The sequence below is a fragment of the Pomacea canaliculata genome, linkage group LG5 (genome assembly GCF_003073045.1).
Source record: "Pomacea canaliculata isolate SZHN2017 linkage group LG5, ASM307304v1, whole genome shotgun sequence".
Lineage (NCBI taxonomy): Eukaryota > Metazoa > Mollusca > Gastropoda > Architaenioglossa > Ampullariidae > Pomacea > Pomacea canaliculata.
In genome coordinates this window covers 20,402,325-20,424,776 of record NC_037594.1, presented here as the reverse complement: position 1 = coordinate 20,424,776, position 22,452 = coordinate 20,402,325, and the positions used below count along the sequence as shown (strand labels likewise).

At 46.3% G+C, this 22,452-nt stretch overlaps 1 protein-coding gene across 1 annotated transcript in view; it reads left to right on the top strand.

Annotated features, from left to right (window-relative positions):
• The window catches only part of LOC112565006 (receptor-type tyrosine-protein phosphatase N2-like), a gene marked incomplete in the record, with an annotated part of 155,606 nt that overhangs the window by 76,303 nt on the left and 56,851 nt on the right, over positions 1-22,452 (top strand). The window contains 1 exon segment of the mRNA XM_025240212.1: positions 20,681-20,748. Within this exon segment, the coding sequence (XP_025095997.1) occupies positions 20,681-20,748 (68 nt within the window).

The following is a 22,452-nucleotide window of genomic DNA, read 5'->3' as shown; positions in this document are numbered from 1 at the left end:
TCCATATATCGTTACACCCTGTACACAGTGCAGTCATTTCTTACTACAGCTTACACGTGCTACGCTCGCATCACGTGACAGCTTCATGTCATTGCCACCCCATCAACAGCACGAGGTGTTCAGCTACCTACACACTGTGTTGTTCATACCAGCTAGATGTGATCCCTGCCTACCACCTGATGCTCATTATGTTCATTGATTGGTTCTGAGGGGAAGGGCAAGTGTCTTGGAGATGTCTGGAATTTCTAGGAGGGCGTTCCTTGACAAACCTTAGCGGTGACAAGTTCTTGTGGCCATTTTTCCTTCCTCCAAGGCTTGGGCAAGGGAAGGGGTGGAGAAGGGAGGAGGCGCGAGGGGAGGTAGAGACTGTGCCTTCTTGTCCCTGCAGGCTGTTCCAGGCCCTTGTACTAATTGCCTGGTCTGTTAAGAATGCGTCTCCTAGCTCCATCTCATTAAGAATTTTTTTCGGCAAGAGCTGGTTAGAATATTCCTCTAGCTGCTTTTTTTTTGTTTTTTAATCGTGCCTCACACCTCATGGCTAAAACCCTCTGGTCCTTTACTGGGCCCACCAGTTCTGGACGACTGTAACTTGATCTCAAATGTACTTTGTCTTTTTGAAGTCGTTTTAAATTTCTTCGAGCAGGCAGATTGGAGCAGCGGGTGGAGGAGAGTGGGTAACTGGGAAAGGATATTGAGTTAATATGGTCTCGCAGCCTTCAGTAGAGCTGAGGCACGATCTTGAAGGCACCAGACGAAGCAGTAGCAAGCGATGCTCGCAGTGACTTCCGTCTTCACTATTCTTTTCATGATGACGTCAACCTTGTCCTCGCTCGCAGCTCTGTGACGTTATCACCGACGGCGGACAGTGACGTCACGTTTTCTTATCAACGGACTAATATGATTTGCTCATGTTAAGATCATTTTGAAAAAAGATTAGACTCCCACCTCTTTTACTTAACACAGAATAAAACTTGTACGTTTTTATTATTGTTTTTTATTTGTTTTTGCTTTTGATGCTTTCTCCTGGTTCCTTGTCTTGCATCGTTGTCATTGCCGTTGTCGTCTTGTATAATCCGTTTAGAAGGATTTTTTGGTCCTGTCTCGTGTCATCTCACACAGTGTATTACTACACACTTTTTGGAAAGTGCTGAAGGAGCAATACTTAAACTAGCATTTGGCCAAGTGTGGCGAAGTATTTATATAGCTGTCTTGTGGGAAAAACTTGGCCAAATTTGGTCAAACATTTGTCTGTATTGGTCCTGTTAAGAAGAGCGTTTACAAGTCCCAAGTTGTGATACAATTGCCTTCTTGTAAACGGCAACGGATAATAATATATAAATACTGTAATGGATGCTCATAGAGAACGTAGCTAGATTTTATCAGAAATGAAAGCAAGTCGAACAATAATGTGTTGACAAAACCGATATTGCTAAATCGTCTGTCTGCAAATGTACATGAGTTTTTCAGAGAAAATGTGGTGAACAAGGTTTCTTAATGAATCTACATTAACGTTGTTTGTTTGGTTAGTTGGTTGGTTTGCTGGGTGATTTTTTTTTTTTTTTGGGGGGGGGGAACGAAATGTTTTTCCAGAAATTTACCTCGCTTTTTGTAAAATCATGTGATTCACTTGCGAGAGCCGTTAGGTTCCCCCGACCAAAATGACCCTCAGCACTGGTGCCTCTCAGAAAAACCGGATGTCGCCGGCCCAGGATGTTAAAAGATGAGGTCAGCGTACGTCGAAGGAGTTGAGCTGAAGCTTCATGCCACGGGACTCTCGGTCCCCTGTCGATATTCAAGATGACTACCTTTCGTCCCGGAGGTCGATGGCCGACGTGCTGTGTCAACACAGACGTCAACATTAAAGGTTATGTCCCCATTATGTTCCGCCGATATTGGCCTTGTTCTTACATCAGCTCCTTGCTCCATTTGTTATTTCCTTGCTTCAGAATAGTCGGTCACCACAGAAGCAGTTATTAACTTCATGGACTGGCTCATCAAGGGAGTCTTTGTCGATACTCAGCAAGTTTCTCAGAGTCTGCTTTACAAAGTGAAGTGCATCGTGCTATGTGCAACTTTTTATTGGACAATATTGGCGTTGTGCCATGCATAGCATTAGCGTACCAGGCCATCTTTTGTGAGAGTGTCTTCGACAGGAAATTTTGCCCCCACGTACTCAGGACTTCAGTGCTGCAGGGCAGAGCATGTTTCTATAGACGGGAAACCTGCCTCGACATTGCCATCAGAACAGATGGGCGAAGCATTTTCGGTCTTCTTTGCCGGGGTCAATGTAGACATGCAGCTGTGTCGCGCCGTGTGAATGAAGCTTCATCTGTCTTGTACCCTCGTCACTTCTTGACATTATTAGTTCCTCTGCGGGAAGGAAACCGTCTTTTTCTCTCTTCGGACAGAAGACTGTTACAGATGACAGTTAGATTCCTGAGAGCCTTCTGGAGAGTGGGTGAAGAGGCTGAAGTATTGACACACTGTTGTGTCTGTCACAGAGTAGTGGTATTTTTAATGCGTGGTTTGTTTGTTTCTTTTAGCTGTTGAGGTAAACTGCTTTGTTCAATTCGTTTTATTATCAGAACTCTTTAACTCTACAGAATATTTTGGTTAGTGGGTGATAGGGCGATTTTTAGGGCTTTGAGGCGCTGATGGTGGAGAGAGAGACGAAATGGGGTGAAATTAAAAAAAAAATCGGACCTGAGGGACAGCATCGTGACTTAGCCTTGGATATGGAAGTGAAAGGATCTGTGGAACCGAACAAAAATGAATGGCGGATATGATCACATTCATGCACGGTTTGTTTCGCGCACACAAACACAGAAACCGAACGCACAAACAGACTGAATGCACGCTCTTCTTGATCTTCTCTAGCCTTCGCTGTCCCCTCCTTCCTGTCTCGCATTTTCTCCTCTAGAGAGAGAATCGCCGAGTGCATGCTGGCACATGCTGTTGAGAGATGCACAAGACTGCCGGTATTTTGGCTTCAAGACAACTGCTGATGTTACCACGTTCAGCCTCATTGTCAGTGGAAACCCGAAGCTCAGAGCTAGTTGTCTGTGAACTGTCTTAACGGCTGGAAACAGGGTTGGGGAGAGGACAGCAGACGACAGGGGGAAACTGATTGGCTTTCGAGCGTGGCTCGGAGACTGGCACACGTGTAGAAGGGGAAGCAACTAAGCAAGTGAGTGACTTAGTTGTTGTCTCATAAAGCTTTGTGGAGAGTTTTTATTTATGGCTGTTGTTAGGATTATTAGGTGTGACCAGCTTTTTAGACACTAGCATTAACTATTGATGACAAACGTAAGGCAGAGGTCGTTGGTCAAACTCGGCAACTTCTATGTGATCGTGTCTTAGCGGCGCCTTTGATGTTGATGAGGTGATAGATGACAACGGTTGGGTCGTAGTTACTCAGAGATGACCGTCACCGAGCTCATAATGTCATTTATCGATGTCACAAACTGAGAGAAAGAGAGACTGAGAGTTGGGAAAGGTGAAGATGAAAGGTGAGAGAACAGTCGTCGACTGATCCGTTGTCTTTTTCGTTGTTATTGTCCCTTAGCACAGCCCTTAATTTTTTGTTTGTTGTTGGTTTTTGTTTGTTTGTTTTTGTTTTTTGGGGTTTTTTTTTTCACTTTCTCTGTTTTGTTCTGCTTAGTAGCGAGTTAAAATGTGATGAGTACGTTTTATCTTTAAGGTTCTTTTCGCGCTTATTGTCAGGCGATTGGTTGTTTATTTCTTAGTTATGATAGAAGTAATAATAATAATAAGAAATGATCCTCAGATTTTTTCTGGATTGTAAAACTTATGCTTCAACGTGTTACCTCATGAAACAAACTTCCAGTCCATGGTGGAAAAAACCGCAAGAGCCTTCTTCACCTCCAGCCAGAGAGTATCAGGCTCGGGCCTGTACCTCGCCTGCTGGGATTGTGGCTTTTACTCGCGCAAGACCTGAGCGGCCTTGTCGGAGATGGTAGATGGCGGCGAGCCGTCCATCGGTCCCCCCAGGAGACCGGCGTTAAGTTTGGGCTGTCGGGAGCGGCCGACAACACTGTGGCGATGGATGGCCGAGGAAATCCTCCGGGAGAAGCACAGCTGAAGGCCTGTCTGCGCGATGAGGTCGCAGTGAGGTGAGGGTTGTCTTCTCCTGTTGTCCAGTTGCTAGCACTGCTTGTCGTCCCTGGTGGGTCTTTCTGCCACGCCGCGGCTTGGGGATGGAGATGGTGATGGCGGTGAGGCGAGGGAAACCGAAGCCTCTTGCGCCTTTTGCTGTGCCTTGCTCTAATCCTCTTGGCGTTCGGTGTGCCTGATTCCCTTAGCATCACACGATGCGACGAGGGCTGTTTTACAAGGAGAAAAACGAATCTTGCAGTCAACTGACGGCAGAGGCTTCGAGTTCCTGTAGACGCTTTCTTGGGTCCGTGCATTGGAAAGCAAGGTCCGGTAGTACTGTCTGCCACTAGGGGCCATCGTGAATCTCAGACGCGTATCCGGATGCGGACCTCAGTGCTGTAACCAATAGACTATCAACCATCCAGTGGAGCTTAGTTCTGCATCTTTGCTGTCTCTTCTCCTTTTAAACCAATGCTCCCTTGGACCACTTTTTTTCTCTACCTCCGCATCTGATGGAGGAAGGCTAAATCGTGCTGCCATCTGGGCGGCAACCTGCGCTTGTCTGCCGCTCATTGTTGCACAGGTTCTCGTACCGCCGCAGGTTCACGTACCACTCGTCACATTAGCGGTTCACAGGAAGGAAGTCGTCACCTTGCCAACATGTTTGTCCTCCAGCGAGCGCCAACGACACGTAGGAGGACCACTTCGCCAGCAACTGTCAGTCGTCACCTTGTCGCACTCATTAGCTGATGGAGGTTGCCTCCCAGTTTCGGGTGGTCCAGTGGCTCAACTGTTCGCGCCTGTCACCACTGCAGTGAGGATTGGCTGTTCTGGGTTCAGATCTCGTCTCGCTATTTTTTTTTTTTCTCTGCATGTTGCGTCTGTTTACAGGGCTGGCTGCTTTGCCGTGATATAGCCTTGTATACCGGTTCGTTGTAAAACACCAATTAACCTCTTTACCTCCAAGTTTGTTTTTCTAAGTGCTTATTTGCCACTTTTAGTGTACCAATCTAAAGTCATGCTCATGTGGGGGTGGGGAGGGGAAATCGCAGCAACAATCATGAGAATTTCATAAATTCTTAATTTTCATAATTCATATGTTCTCCCCAACATCTTTTTCACTGAGAACCTTTCCGCAAAAGTTACCTAAATGCTCGAAAAAGTTTCGTCTTTATTAATTTCTTAATTTTGCAGTCTGCTTCTCATAAAGAGAGAGATGGTTTGAAGATGTGTACAAGTCCACTTTCTCTCAACCTTTCTCTGTGTTTGTGTGTGTGTGTGTGCTAGAGAAAGACAACAAATACACATGTGCACGGACTGACCAACACACCGTTGGCTTGTTAACCGGACGGATGGATGGAAGGCTGTAAATTATTGACGTGTCTGTCCGTTTCGCTGGTGGTCATCTTTTTGTGTCCTGTGGTGTAGCTCTCCTGTAGCTCTCTTATAGCTGCTGTAGTAAATAGCAGCACGACCACTCACGCCCAGTCGAGACTACCTTAGCCGGCGCCAGGGTGAATTATGCCATTTCAGTGAGGAACCGCAAGAAAGAATCTCTTAGACCTTTTTGTTTTTCAACAATTCCTTTAGTCAGAAACCCAGCTGTGCTCCTCTCCCTCCGCCTGCAGACTGTTATTTCCTGCGTCCGTGCGAGCAGCGATGTGTGCGCTCAGGTCACCGAAGCTTCCATCACAGACTACAACATTCCTGTTGTGATGTTGTCTGTGTGGGTGGGTGAGGGGCATGCGTATGTGTGTGTCTGTGAACTTGCATGTTTGTAAGTGTATGCATATAGCAGTTGGGTTATATTTGTACGGTATTGTGTACCATTGTGTTTGTACAAATGAATATGATTTATTATCACATCAGCGGCTTGACTCGAGGTGAAGGTAAGTATAGATAAGTGGATACGGAAGAGCAGGAAAGCAATGCTCTCAGTTCAGTTTGTTGGTCTGTCTGATTACCCTCCTGGACTCTTTCCTCCACACTCCCCACCACACTTTTGTCCAGAAGCAAGCGTTGATATGTTGCTTTAGTTTAAAAGCTACCTCCAGCCTCTAATTTATTGGTCAAGAACAGGGTCAGGAACACAATGCAGCATAATAGTGGAGTTCACATGGTATAATTTTATTTTCGACGGCTCTTTTTAATTAACATCGCATCTTCGTGAAGCGAGGAGGTGACTTCATAGCGCAGAACGGAAAGTAAATTAAACTTCAGAAAATGATGACTTTCTGTAGTGATCATTTTTGCATCTGAAAAAAAGAAAGGAATACAACTTCAATCCTTTATAAAAGACTAAAAATATTTGATAGAAAGACTTAAGAAAGGCTAGTCTTCCTTCATCTTGCATACGTCTTTGATGTTACCGGCAGGCGGAATTCTGCTTCAAGTACCGTTCGATCTCTGATTTTCCATCGATTTTCTTTGGTCTGTTTATTTTTAATCGCAGAGTTTTGATGTTCGATGTGTTAGCCTTTGTAATCAGCATTGCAAACCTGCGGTGACTTATAAAGTAGTGAGGCATACTAGTTCCAGGTGCATCGCAGTTCACATCTTGAACTTTGTTAGTTGCTAAGACACTTAGCGTGTACACCCGGTATCACATACTCGCACTTTGTTAGGTAAAATAAGGGATAAGAATATAGTCCTATTTTTGTGGGGTATGGTGCCTGCCATCTTTCACTTCCCCTGTCTTGGTGACCCTTAATGTAGAAGTCCAGTGTACTTTCGCACATCGAGACTTGTGAACTGTTTATCCACGGTCGTGCACCCGAAAGCTCGGCGAAGACAAGGCTACGATCCTCCAGACTGACCTTTTTGAAGTTTCCCTATGGTTGCCTGCATGCCATTTTTATATGATATGTCAATACTTCATGACATGATCAACCCCACACACACACACACCCATCCGTGTTTCTCGTTGGGGAAATCAAACCCCAATTGAACTATTTCAAAGAAAAACGCCCTTTTTTCTGCTCTTAGCCATTAGAAGATCGGGGCAACAGCAGCCTACGGCCTGGACAGATTCTTATAACACAAAAATAGTTTTGTGGACGTGTCCTCTAAGACAAAGTACATTTATATAAGAGAAACGTTGGCCAGATTTCCGCCCGAGAGGTGGCGTGTTATTTGACCACAGTTCTTTCTATGGAATGGATCGGGTGTCCGGCAGGGATTGTGCAGCGTGCTTCATGTCGGAAGCCCTAAATCGGCCTCATGACCTGCATGAACAATTCCCCACGTCTTGAGATTTTACGAAACCCTCGCTCACTTTTTCCCTCTACCCTTTGACCAGCACGTGACCTGCCCGGTGCCCTCAGGTCGTGCGTGTTCGATTGTAATTCGTTGCTGTTTTCATGACGACGTGGCTAGAGTTTAGATTTTACTTGCTTGCTGGAAGAAACCTTTTAAAGGACTGCTGTGCTGCCATATTCAGCACCGTCGGCTTTCATTTCGCGCTGCAGAATGATCCACAAATATTTTTGAAGACGGCCATGTCTGAATCTTGGTTGGCTGCAGCGCCTTGTCAGCTAAATAATGAAACGGAATTCTGCTGCACGTTGTCGCACATCACCCACGTAGAGGACTGTCCTCTTTCTAATGTGATTTTGCAACTTGCTTTATTATTTTTTTTCTTCCGTCCTTTCGCTGTAATTCCATTCTAACCTGAAACATAATCTGAAGAGGGACAAGTAAGCAAAAAAATAGAGATGTGAGGTCAGGAAAGAAGGAAGAGCTTGGGTGGGGGTTTGGGGAAAGAGCCAGGTGGGGAGTGACTTGACTACCTTGAGCACCTTTGCTGGAGGAGGGCAGCTAGAGAGGCGAACGTGCGGCCAGCCAATCGGATTTCGTCTCTAACGACTTGTTGCTAAGGTAACCTCGCCTGTACTAATGCATCGTTATCCGAGAAGTGTCTTCCTCTGGCGGCTGGCAGCGACGTCGTTGGTTGGGTAGATCCACCTGGGGAGGGGGAGGGACCACCAAGTCCAGTGTCTGCAAAATAAGGCGCTCGCTGGTGTGGACATTGAGTACACTTACCTTGAAACGCACGCGCGCTCGCTCATGTACACACACGCTCGCGCACGCACGCTGTTAGTACGCGTACTTGCAATATCTATGCTGTCACGCTAATTATACTTAGTCTCAAGAAAACCATATATTCAAGCTTTAAGAGGTAAAACTGTACTTGAGCTTGGGTGTATAGTTGTCTGTGTGTATGTACGTGTTTTGAGAAAGAATGAGATTGTGTGTTATTCTGTGCGTGCGTGCGTGTGTGTGTGTGAGAGAGAGAGGTGTCATGGTGCGTTTATGTTATAAGTAGTAGAAAACAAAATGTGTGTCTGTCCTGATGGCGGTAATAAATCCGTGTATAATGAGCATTAGCTCCCTGATTAATTTGACGCCAACAGCTAGGAAGGTGTGCGCGCGCATATGGGTAAGATGGCGGGAACCAGGATGTTGTTCGCATGCACTTAAGTTCTGAAAAACTGAGGACATGGACTAATTACCGGCTTATGTGTGTCTTGCCCACTGCTCCAGTCTTAGGCGACAGACCGCCCTGAGTCTCGGCATACTTGTGCGTCTGGATACTCGTTAACACCGTTAGTGCAGACTCCAAGAACAAGAATAATAGAACAGTTCGCCTTCCCCTCCCCTCGTCATCCTCTAACCCCCACCCCACCTCCTGTCAGACAACTTCTGGCCTCGTCAGCACCCGGAGCCAGAAGTCTTGTCTCCCAACTGCTACTTCGGCATCTGTGTAGCCTTGGTGATGAAGTCCGGTCTTCACCCTCGCTATATCCTGCTCTCAGCTTTTCTCCTCCTTTCAGCATCGTTGCATGTATTACAAGCCCTCATCTTCACACCTATTTCAGCAGTCGTTGCTTGTCTTATCTTTTCATTGAAAATTTCTGGTAATGTACTGAAGGGATTGGTGACATTCTCCCCCTTTTTTTCATGCCAACCTTTGACCCATTTTTTTTCTCTCTCTCTCTTACTCAGTCGCTCTTTCACTCACACTCGCTTGTTTCTTCGTTTGTTCGGTAAATATAATTAATGTTTCATTATTATTTTGCGATGGCTGACGGATATAACGGTTGGTTGTGGTGGAAAGGACGGCATGTGCACGTTGTTGGTTGTCACCATTTTGGAGGGGTTCGTTTGACGGTTGGGGTGGGTGGGAGGAAATGCAGTGAAGTCTGCTCGTGGGCGGCTGGCAGACGTGGCGAGGTAGCGAGCTCTGGTGGCCACCACGCTGCTTGTTATCGGCTTCTGAAGCCTGACAGCCTCTGGCACTGGCGCGGGCAGGTGACGTGGTGTGGACAGGGAGGAGGGCGGACGCTGCGAACTGGGGGAAGGGATGGGGAGTAGAGCGAGGGAGGCGACAGGGGAGGGAGCGGGTCGATACCCGGGCAGGAGCGGCCGGCGCTTGTACAGCGCGACCTGTGCCCTACGCCGCTGGTGGCACACGGCAAGCAGTGCCTTTCGTAACAGTCCTGCGCAGCTCGGGTAACATTCCGGTGTCCGTGTTAGCGCCGATGTCAGCAAAGTACCTTGGTCTGGCCGTTTTTTTTTAATAGTTTTTTCATTTGTTTGTTTTTTTTAGCATTAGAGTTTTGGTAGAAAGGGTGTGGGGAGATGCGGTTGTTTGTCGGCATGAGCAAAAGAAATTGTTTCCCGAGTTAATAAAGGCAGAGGCGAGAGATGCAAAGGCAGACAGTTACAGAGACCTCGTTGTAACATTTTCCTTACCACATACCTGCATAGTGCACATTCACAGAGAATAGAAAAACTTCTTCATTTGAGAGAGAAAGTGATATAATAATATTATTCTTTAGCTAGCACCTCTTACCTAAAGAACGATTATTGTTTACCAAGACTATCTGCTATAACAACGTGCATGAAAGAAAGTGAAAAATCTACAAGGTATACAAGGTGCATATTCATAAACATTGATGTACCTACTGTGACCTTTGTTTTTTTAATGGTTTGACGCCATTAAGTAAAAACTGTATCGCGGCAAATCAGCCGGCCGCCATTTTCTTACCTGCCGCGCATGCGCATACTCTTTTAATTAGTCGAGCGAAACTGCATGAACTTCAGACCTTAACTGGCGGCTGCTTTGTTGGAGCTGCTATAGTGTAGTGTTTAAAGCGGGTGGTTGTCGGTACGAGCGTTATAGGTTTTTTTAAAGGATATTTTCCTTTTTTCTCCTTGGTTTACACGTTTTTATTATTGTTTTTTTTTCTGTTATGTAAAGAGAGTGAGGGTGGTTACAGTTTTCGATGCTGTGTGTGCTTCTTGTTTGCTAGGACATTCCACTGCCTGCACAATAAGTTTTCTTTGATCTAGGCCCCTTTGTACCGACGAAGTCCCACAGGTACGTGGAACCGTCTCATGACCGCTCACTGCAAAGGGAATGTCTAAGCAGGAAGACAGTTATTGTTTACCCACCCAAAAGCGCATATACAAAGAGAGCAGTGAACGAATATAACCCTGAGTAGATTATTTTATTATTGATGGAGCAAGGGTCAGAGAAAAACGATACGAGTGCATATAAAATACTGTTCACCATCGTCAACTAAACACTTTTCAGCCAATCTCACAGCGTGGAAGAACGGGGAATGGGGATGAGGGAGATGAGCTGCGCAGGAAAGACATCAAATGTAGAAAAAATGGAAATGTGGCATTGTCGGCGTAAAATTTGTACCCATCGTCCATGTCTTGCTTGGAATATATTGGAGAACAGTAATATATATATATATTATCGTCTGGCCGGGTAAGGGGAGAGGCTTTTCTGACGGTGAATGGAGACGAATCGAACTTTTTTTAGAGTTTTTTTTTTTTATCCTTTTTTCCCTGGTTAGCATATCCTTTCTTAGGTTCCTGATGCCCCAAACTCCGCTGTTGCCAAGTGTTACCAGCATGCAACAGGCTCGTGTGGCCGCAGCATCTTGACACTGTAATCGGTAATCACGAGACGTGTTGATCGGAGTCTCCATCATCACATGGCAACAAAGGCAAAGAATTGTGAGCGCGAACTTGACAACAACTGTAGCCAAGGATGATGTCCTTGTTCAGCTACTAAGGGAACACTACCCTGACCCTACCCGGATTGAGACTTGAGTAAACATGCCAATATGGAGAGTTTCTCACTGTTCTCCAACCCACACCCGTTGTTGGTTCTGCATTGTCGTGGTTGTGAATGTCGGCGTGCACGTGAGTGATTTAAATATTGGGGACAAGAGGTGGATTTGTACAATTTTTTTCTAACTATTTAATCATGTATTATTACAATTACAGAGTATACAGTTAAATAATATAGCTTGGCTGTTCATTTTACTAGTAAATAATTTAGATTATATGTTTAAACAATCTATTGCTAGATACATAACTCATTTTACAACGATAGAATTCAGTTGTAGGTATAAAGCGAATTGGGTAGCGCCTTCTCAGCGTAATATACCACTTTGGTTCTAACAGATTCTCTCTTCCTTCTTGCTTTTAAATGAGTTATATTTGTAAAATACACTTAAATAGATATAGCCGCTGAATTCTGTAATAATACATTTGAATAGGTTTACTTATAGAAATCTTCTATAATTATAGAAGGAATTGTAAAGCTATAGAATGTATTCTATAATTATGTAACTAATTGTCGTTGTATAGAACTCATTGTATAGCTATTTCAAATACAATGCGTAGACAGAAATATAAAAAGAAAACCTTTCTTGCCGACCCATAGTCAAGGAGCGTACATTGCGGTCTAATTGCGGTCACGTGAGAGTCATCAGGGAGTTCAGAGCAACTGGCTGCCTTCATAATGTACAAATAATCTTTCATAATGTACAAATAAAAGATTGTTCAACTTTTTTTGCCAATGCTGTAGAGCAGCTAACTAATAAAGAAGTCATCAACACAAGAAATTTCTGGTCGGGCAATAGGGAGGGTGGGTGAGGTGAGTATGATGAACAAGTTTGCATGAGGGCTCTCTCTTCTCCCGCCTCTACCCACCCTCTAAACTCACAGTTTCTCTTTGCAAACTGGCGCACACCCACACACGCACACACACATGCATGTATTGCTTATCGCGGGTGATCTGCGAGACTTGCAGGACATGCGTGGTTGTCGTGCTGCATGTCTTGTCTTGCTGCAGGTCAGCATCTGACCCGCGGGCTCTAGTAGGGCGTGACGCCGATGAGGATGCGGGCTGTTACACCTGTGTGCTAACTGCATGCCAGCCCCTCCCCCGCGGCACATTGTCACCATCAAGGCTGTTTTACACGTGTAAACAACAAGCGCGTGAAGTGGCACGAAATTTGATGGCTGGTGATCTGAGTCTTGTATTTCCTAACGCCAACCCATCCCTTACCTCCACTCGCTTCACTTTCCCCTTTTCCTCCCGCCTGTCACTAAGACAGTGAGGATTGGCTGTCCTGGGTTCAGCTCTCGTTTCAGGCACGCTGTTCTTTCTCTGCATGTGGCATCTTTTATATAGTCTTAGTAAAACACCAAATTTTCTCCCATTCCATAATCCACACGAAGACTGTTTTGGAAGGTTAGAGCTGACAACGAGGTTTGTCACATAAGGGGTGGGGTAGTGAGGTCAAGGGTGAGAGGGTAGGACTGGCTGGCGATGAGGGCGCTCAGGGCTGAAGGTGACGGTTGCTGTCCGCATGGCTGTGACGCGGCTACCCTTTGATACAGTGAAGGTGTGTCAGGGTGTCAATCAGGGCTGACCAGTCTGACAGCAGGCTCTTCATTCCGGTTAGTGCACGCCCGCCGCGTCGCCGTCACGTGTCCTGCAATGACCGCTGCTTGCTTGTCTTCCTCCTTCTAACCCTCTACATTCCTCCCCCTCCTCCTTCAAGGGTGAGACTAGCTCTCACCGAAACTTTCATCTGGGGGACAGTCGTCGTCCAGCTTACGAACTCCTCGTCGTCTTTGGGTGCACGTGACCTCGGCAGCTGCTTTGATGTTTTGGGTCATTGAGAGCGTTTAAGTCCTTGTCTTTTTTTTTTTTTGGTCTATCTGTTTGAGGATTGTGGAGAGAATGCCAGCTCACTAGAAAGAGGGGTAAAGGGTGTGGGAGGTCGTTGAGAACACTTTGTCGTCTACACCTCCAACGCTTGGGGTCGCTCACAGCACTCGACCATGACTTGCTTGGGGTCTTTGATAGCACGTGACCTTGCATGTCTATTAGTTTGATGCTTGGTGTCCATGGAAACACTTCACCACGTCTACTTGAACCGCTTGGGAATTTTACAGAATCGGAACTTTGACTCTGATTTTTAGTCTCTGTCAAAACTTTGATCAAATATCGATGCTCAAAAAAAGCGACTAAATGCGTCGACGACTGACAAGACAGCAGACGACAATCAGCCAAGAATGCGTTCATTCGTAACAAACGAGTAGACCGCCATTCAATTCATTCGGGACTGAATGTCCCTTGTGGCTTATATATAACATATATGTTCTACTTTCTACACATACAATATTTCTGTTTAAAATTTTCTTTTTCATGGGGTAGGCGGTAGAGAATGGAGGGTTTGCAGTTTACAGTATTGTTTCTTGTGAACCGCTTTGAATGCCATAAATTATGCAAACGGAATTGTAAAAATGAGGTTTTCTTTTATGGCATCAGTGTCTTGTAATGAGTTATAAGGAAAGAACAACGATGAAATAGCGACTGTTTTCGTGTAAGCAAGGGAACCTTGTGCACAGTTTGTCGTTAGCCTCTAGTCAGAACCGAGCAGTCAGTTAAACGGTTAATTTTATAAAGGATATTATATAGTTCTTATCATTATATCATCACTGCTACGTGTTAGTCATCGCTGTGCACGCTCATTTACATAACCCTCGGCACTTACAAAGTTTTGATGTTTAGCTGATACATAAGGGTATCAGTTAGAGGTCACAACCTTTGGCACCGCGAACCGATAAGGCCAAGTAAGGGGTAGCATAGGATTTGGGTGTTTGGTGTTTGAACAGTTTTTATTAAATGCGAGTAAATAAAGTGTTCATGGTGAGCTGTTGATGTATCTGCTTGGGGGATTGCTTAAATATCTTCCGAGCAATGCTGATCATGATATTTGATAGATATTTTAACATGCTCTGTATAGCTAAAGCTATGCCAGTTAATACAGAATGTATTTAGGAACTTATTACACTCGTGCAGTGTTTGCATCGCAGTTGCTAAACATGGTGCGTGCATGTCAGAGAGGCGGAGGATATATCCTGGTCCTAAGTTTTTTCATTTTGTTTTATTTATTGATAGTTATATTTGGGGGAACGTTGGGTGGACGAAAGAAGGGAGTAATACAGGTTATTCAAAATTATGTTAACACTAATGGATGTGTGAGTGAGAGAGTGCGGAAGTGTAAAGGGCTTGTACTCTTGCGTGCTGCACACTTTGACATGACTGCTGAAGACATCCTGCAGGAGAAGTCAGGAGACTATCAGCCGAGCAGCCATGGGTGATTCGAATTAAAGGAGATGGAACGAAATCGCAGCAAAATCCCATCCTACATATCTCTTCAACGGGTATTAGCGAAGATGGAAAGCTTACGGTTTCAGAGAGGCTTAGCAAGCTGCAAAGCACATTTCCTCTGCCATTCGTCGCCTCCGGGGGTCCCCCATCAGACAGGAGACAGTGCAAGCCTGCTAATGTATACTTAGGCCAGGCTGTGAGGGTGCGGGAGGGCTGCGGGGAGGGAGGGCAGCTGGGGATGAAGTGAGTTCACTGCTGCTGCCACTCATTGACAGTTTGTTGGTTTGTCTTTGGATGGCAGTAAATGCTCGGCGCTGGTCAAGAGCATGCTTGTGTCTTTTTAGTGTAGAGTTACAAATAGAGCAATAATGTAGTCAACAAATGGCCGCCTTTCATTGTCAGGGAGATATGGAGCTGATGAAAGAGAGGGAGAGAGTGTGTGTGAGAGAGAGAAAGGGAGATTGGAGGACAATCCCCTTGCCTAAATTATACCCTGTCCACTTTTTTTTTTTTTTGGCCACATTTTGGTTGTATGAAGAATATTGTTTTGTCCTCACAAATAAAGGTATTAAGATTTTTGCTTTTCGAATAAAAATTAAATTTTTGACATTAGTTACATTCATTTTAAATTAAGTACGAAATGACATGAATTAGTTTTTCTCAATACATGCATTTTGTGGGGCAACATTTTACCAGTGGATGTCCAGGTCATATATCTTGAATAAATAACCGACTTGCCAGTAAGGTAGTGAGCGCCAACATGTTCCGGTATTTACACTCTCGTGACTCGTCTTTAATTAATAATTCACGATGGGTTGATAGTGTACACGGATTTATGGGCCTACATCCACAGGTACATTCTCCTCACATCTTCGGTCTTTGTTCGGAATGGTAGTGAGGTAGTAGTGCGGCTTTTGTTGCTGAGGACAATGGGATGGGGGTTTCCGGCCAACATCTCAGCCCGTATCTGGTGTGAGAGAGCTGTGTGAGTGTGAATGGTGTGAGAGCACCACTGTGGCAGTGGACGCCAAGAGCGGCTGGAGTGGCAGCCATTGTCCGCGCGCTGCCGTGCTGTCACCTTGGTGACACCATCATCCAGTGTGGGCGACTGACCACGGTCCTGCTAATGGACCTGCTACAGGCAGCTGCTGGCACCGCCTGCCGGGCCTTTCTGGCGACCGTCCGTCTGTCTCGCGTCTGGCAGCCCCCACTCCCTCCACATCATCATCGTCATTATTATCATCACCACCACCACTACTACTACTCCCCACTCCCTTCTTTTTGACGCAGTTGAAGGCTGGTCCATGGCTGGCACCCCTTAGTCTAGGTAACCGCGAGGATGGGCGTTCCGTATCTGGTCAGCTCCCTGTCAGGCTGAGCTTGCATATAATACTCTCGGAATACTTTCTCTGGAGAAACATCTTTCCTCCATTTCCCGTCTTGCTATTTTCGTATCGTGAGATATCCAGTGCTTCTAGTATACACCAGCTGTGTAATCTGGGAGTAGAGGTTTAGTGATGTCAAATTACGCACAAAAACATGAGAGTTCTGTGTGAACATAATCTCTTCTCCCTTCTGGTAGTCAGTTTTTGGTGGAAGGCAGGGCTGGCACGTGAAATTAGAACGTGACATTAGAGCTGCAGCTGTCGTATGGAGCGTTTCTGACGTCCTTTTCTTGATTCATTTTTTTTCCTGTCATTCTTTCCCGTGGTTTTGGCATATGTGAGAGCAGCCAGTTCTCTTATGGACAAAATATTTTTTTCAAAAAAAAAAACAACATTCGTGCGAAATTTACTCACAGACATTCGTTTGGTGGCTTCTGGCTGCTGGGAGGGGAGAGAAGGGAATACGGGGTTGAAGGAGGAAACAAATGGGTAGCTGCTTTGTGCTGTCCCCTCCGGCAAGAGCCTGCAGACCTCAATGTATGCACGTCCATGCACGGCAGATGGCGGTCTGTTGACGCTAGCTTTGGCGATGATCTCCCTCGGTCTGTAACCGAAATGAGAGCTTCATCGCGGGTCTGAAGCCTCCGTCACGAACTCTAGTTAAGAGTTGAAATTAGATTTCGTTGGAATGTTTCTGTCACCTGAACATGGAGGTCTTGACTACAGTGGTGGGCTTAATGGCGAGGACAACGCACACGAGTTGCATCCCCCTTCGCCTGCCAGCCATGGACAGAATGGCAATGACGACATGGGCAAAAAACGGTCATAGCTTTGTCTTCACCCTCCTCATCTTTAGGATTACAAAATCTCACTCAGCACTTCGTTTTATGCATACAATAATAATTCATCGACATTTGAGGCACACTGACGGTCTTCAAGCTACTCCAACACTTCTTTCTTGGCCTAGACATGCATTTCAAAATTAAAGAGTAGATATATTTTTACTCGGATATACATCTTGCTTTGTCGATTTGTGAGCAGGACTTGTCTGATGGAATGCACGCACAAATTTTACAGGGTTTTTTTTATATATAATGTGCGGAAATGCAGCAGCAGATCTTGGCGTCTCCAGTTAAGATTCCTTCACATGCTATCGCCGGCGTCGAGGCTTTGGCGAGGGTTTCGTCCGAGTACATCACATGCATGCACACAGGCACGCGCCTGGTCGGGTGTAAATCACACGTGTCAGCTCCGGCCCAGTGCCTTCGGTCCTTTCCGGCCTTTCCCCTTCTTGTCCCCCTCCCTCCCCTGCCACACACACGCGCGCGCGCACACACACACCTCCCGCTTCACTTGTTACACCCGCCCTGTTCGGCCTTGCCACGCTCGGTTGCGCAAATGGGGCTGAAGAAGCAGCAGAGGCTGCGACCCTGGGGACGTCCATTAGGCCGTTACCAGACGGCATCTCCTCTACCCACCCCGCCACGCGCCCACCTTTTTTTTTTTTGCACCCCATCCCCACCGCCCCCAACTTCGGAAGTCTCGGGGAATGTCGTGTTGCGACGAAGGGCGTGGTGAGAATCTGTGTCGTCGCCACAGGCAGTGCAGGCATGCGCACTGAGCGACCGGAGGAAGAGGAGGGGGGTTGGGGTCAGATCTTTGCGCGTGCCATTGTTGGCCGGGTGGGGGTTCGGGTGACTGGTGAAGGGAGGGTGGGTGTCGTGCACGCCGCGCGCCCGTGGACCACGGACGGTGAGTCACCGCACAGGGCGGTCCGCGGAAAGAGAATGAGCAAAAGTAATTGAAAGCTCTAGGTACCTTGCGGTTCCATTACGGACGTCCTCGCCTGCGAGAGAAAGCGCCGATTGATCTCGCGAAACACCACGAGACTTCCACTGTGAGCTGCTGTCCTGTTTCTAGCTATTGTCATTCTCTTTCCTAACTTTTTTTCTCCTTTTCGTCCTTTCTTCTTTTTATTCTCTAATTTCTTTCTTTCGTGAAATAGCAACACACACAGAGGTCTGTCAGGCACGTTTTTTCAGCTTGGTGCCTGTAGCGACTATTCCAGCACTGTCTCGCCAACCCGTCGTGTCGAAGGTCAACTGGGAAAGTGCATGGAATGGAGATTAGAGAAGATCAGGCGAGCGTGTGCACTTACTGCATTGCATCGGTCACATATCCGGTCGTGGCATCCATTTGCGGTCTGATTTCGTGTCTCAGAATCATTCGTGCGTGTCCGCATCCGTCTCCTGATCTTCCCGTGGGTTGCAGTGGCCGAGACGTTTGGCCAGGTGACATAGTCACACCAGTCCAGCCCACATGCTTATAAAGTAGAGCGAGTGTCGCAAGAATAATTGTCGCCGCTGACTACCTTCGCCACCCTGCAGGCTGCTGCTGAAGGTGAGCAGCAGATTTGACAGGAGTGTGCGAGATGGGTTTTTGTTCTGCAGCAGTTCGGGTAAAGCCTGTCTGACAATCCACACTAAAAACATTCTCGCTTGTTGTCCTTTTTTATTTGTTTAGTTGTGGCGTGACCAGAAATTGGTTTCCAGTTTCACGAGCACGCTGTCTCCTCACTCGTTCCGGTCCCAACCCCTCCCGCTTTGTTGCCGCCTGCTCATGATCGTCTTGTCGATGCTACTTACCACGCTTGGGTGCACGCTAGCAAGTACGTCCACGCGCACGGACGCACGCGCTCGCCCACGCGCAGGCGACAGGCAGCTCTTTTAACTTAATTAGCAGTATTTCCTGCGCGACAGGTCGCCGCGGACCGCCGTCCACGCCGACAACTAGCCGTTGGGCGTCCTAATGAAGTCTAGTCTGGTCCCAGTCCATGGCTAAAGGCGTGGTTGTCTCCTGGCTCGTGCATGCCGCCCGTGATGATAAGGTGGGGAGGGTGTGAGGGATGTGCTCCAACCCCGCGGACAGACTCCAGAAGACCTTCTGGTCCTTCTCCGCCACTGCCACTACCACCATCCTCATCCTGGCGGCGGTGGCCGGGGTCAGGCGAAGGTTCACCTCTGCTGGTGGTGATCGACGGCCCACGATGAACAACTGCGCCTGTCATCGTTACGAGGAAATTTTGCGGCAATTTCTTGCCGCTTTGTGGTGTTTGTTGGTCGATAATCATGAACCAGCCATTAAGCTTTCTTGGCCGCTCGTCACAAGATGGAAGTTTAATGGGATCTTTCAAGCACAAAATTTGGGGGTTCCCCTCTTGTTCGAGAAAGCCGAGATTGTTTCTTTGAACAGCAGCAGATGTTCATGTTGCGATTAAGGGTATTTCAGCTCAACTTTCCACCCCCTTTCTCATCCTGCGATAGCTATTATCATCGTCACTTTTAGAATTTTACATCTGTAAGTCGTGCCACAGAGCCTGTATTCTTTCAGTGGAAGTTTCCAAAGCGGAAGTGACGTGTGTGTGTGATGAGACTGATCGCCAGGGGAATAACGTTAGAAATACAGTGTCAGTTAACGAGGGTTTTTCTGTGACTTCACAGGAACTGAGAATTGGATGGGTGTATTTACAATTCCATTGTTAAGGTTCATTGACTCTCTAGCTGATCACAATGTTCCCTCTGACTTTGGGGATTGTTATCGTGTAACAAACTAATCCTAGTCGTGTTAGAATAATATTCTCCTTGGGTTAGAGGTTAGCTTTTAGTAAGTAGACATTCTAGCTGATTACAGTTTTGAAGCTTTACAGATTTGCTGGGAGGGGTGGGGAGAGAAATACGTGAGGGTTATAGCGAAGTGGATGGGGATGAGGAGAGGTCAAGGAACACGGAACACAACATGGCCGCCTTCTCTTTCGGCAGCCTCCCGCCGGTCAGTCATTTACCTGAATATGGAGGTCTTTGATTTAACCGACTAGACGACGCTTGCGTAATACTACGCGGACACAGACTAGTTCTCGTCTGTGGAGACTGGTAGTAATTGGGTCTTACTGTACGTCCGCATCGAGCGTCTTGTGAAGAGGAGGTCACCTGCCGGTTCCTTTCAGCAAACTGCGCTCGCCATGCGGGAGAGTTCCATGAAATGGCCATTACATTTATGGGCGTTGAATGCGTTGGCCGGGCAACGTATCACAAGAGGGGGTTGGTTGGGGAGGGGGAAGGGGCAACAGAAAAGAGCTAATAGTCTCATGGTCTCTCTTGCGCGCCGCGTTTTTGAAATTGCCCCGCTAGGGTCAGGAGTACCCGGATAGTGGTGCCTATTCTTCGGCGGCGGAGAGGCAACCCATCTCTCCATCAGACCCGCGGCCAATAGTGCAGTGCTCCAGCTCTAATTAATTTCTTCCGAGAACAAATGGTGAGTTGTGTGGTGCCTACAAAGAGAATCAAAAACTGCCTCTCTTGCGTCCTTTTAATGGCTTAATTGAGGTGGCGAGTAGATAGTTTTGCTGGAACTCAATAGCTTTAGAGACTGCCTGCAGCACTGAAGTCCATTTGCGACTTTCTTAAGAGTGCACAGCCTACATCTGTGCCTTCATTTCACCGGGTTTGCCCAGATCTCTCCCCGCCCCCATTTCCCGCTTGCCATGACCATTTCCGCCATCAACCACAAACAGTTTGGAATCTTGCGAAGAATCCGTTGACAGAAAGCATTAAGTTGGTTTGGGTGGAGGGTGGAACAGTGCTCACCTTCAGCATATTTTTTAACAGATTGTGCTTCTGCTCTGTTTCAGAGGACCACAGCGAAGAATTGTACTCAGCGACTGGCCTGAAGGTGGTGGATGCTGGCGTGGGTAAAGGGGTGAGTAAGATGTTGATGCTTACCTTCCGCTTAGTCTCTGACATTTTGTTAATGTTCTGTTACAACAGTAATATTAGTGTTACAGCATTTCCTAGAGGATAACCGATTTCACTTGCAATTAAACTATGGTATATTGCGTTTGTGTGCGTGAGCAAACAATACACTGTAGTACAACTTTCTTCATCCCCAAAGGGCGAATAATTAGCTGACAGCTATAAACTTCAACTACAACCCTCGTAGCACTCGTATTTTTGGCTGTCGGCAAAATTGCTCTATCATGGACAGGAGACTTTCAGATTAACTCGAAAGACAAAGTCGGTTCATGAACCATCGAGAAGTTGAACCAGTATAGGGGGAATTTCACACACACACACACTATTTAAAAAAAAAAGATACAAAGGTGAAGCGGGAAGGCTACAACTAAAACAATTTTTTTATCTGATAAAAGGAAGGAGGAGGGCTGCGAAACATCATTGTCCTGGCAGTGTCGTTAAAGGATCCGTAGACCCACTGCTCTACATAGCTATTGTTGATTTGTAACACTTTCCACAAAAGTACTTATTTTCATATTGAAACAATAATTATTTATGTCGCTGCCTACCCCTGCATAAATCTTGCCGTACCCCTAGGGGTACGCGTACCACCGGATGACAACCGCGGTGCTGCAGCTTTCACCTGACCTAATCTCCCCCTTTGGACACCTTTCTGATCCTCCTTGTGGTTTTTTTCTATTTATATTCCCTTTTTATTGTAGTTATATTACAGGTTAATTAAAAGCCGCAGTCATGTCTTCCTTTCTCATTTATCTGCTAATTAATATCTCGCCGTGATACCGTCTATGTTGCTGTACGGATAAAATGGTCCTGAACGGTTGCTGTCAAAGTCTTTTCCGATGAAAAGCTTAGGGACAAACGATGTAGGATTAGCAAGGGACATTACGTTTGCATGCTCACTACACTTGCTTTTTTTTTCTTTTTTTTTCCCCCTGTCTTTCGTCTCCTGAATTTTCATTAACCATCTCTGATATTTTTTTTTCTTCGCATGGCAGTCTTTTCCACCTTGTAATATGTGCACCTTTGGGGTTCTTTTTTTTTAACCCTTTCTTCTTTTGCCTTTTTGCTCCAAAAAAGGAGATCAAACGGAAATATTTTCCAGCGTTCATTACCATGTTCACGGATGCATTCCGACATCGTGGAACAAGAGTTGTTTCGAGACGACGTTGAGATAAAAACGAAAATCAGGAGAAGGTCGCCCACTTTAGCCGCCTTGAAAAGAAACAGGAATTCAGAGGGTGCTGCAAACTGCTTTTTTCAGGGGCCAAAAATCGAAGATTGTTCCCTTTGCGCGGTAGTTGTTTTATTTTTTTCTTGACAGTGATTCTTTTTTTTTCCTTCCTCGTCCGCCGTGTCTTCTTGCAAGTGGATGAGAAGAGCACTTCTCACTTCAGATCACTCCTTTCATCAGGGAATGGTGGCGTGGGTAATGCTAGAGATGTAAGTTTTGAGATCTGTAACTTGAGGAGTAATGACTCGTGAGTGACATTACGAGATCTTGTGTTACAGCTCGAAAGAATGTTTTGCTTGCACGTGCATGCGTGCGAACGTGAAGCCGAGGCTGCTCTTTGCCCTTGGTGGAGTACTGCAACAGCTTTCTCCAGTTACTGTCACCTCTATTGAATCTCTTCCCACACACCCCACGACCACC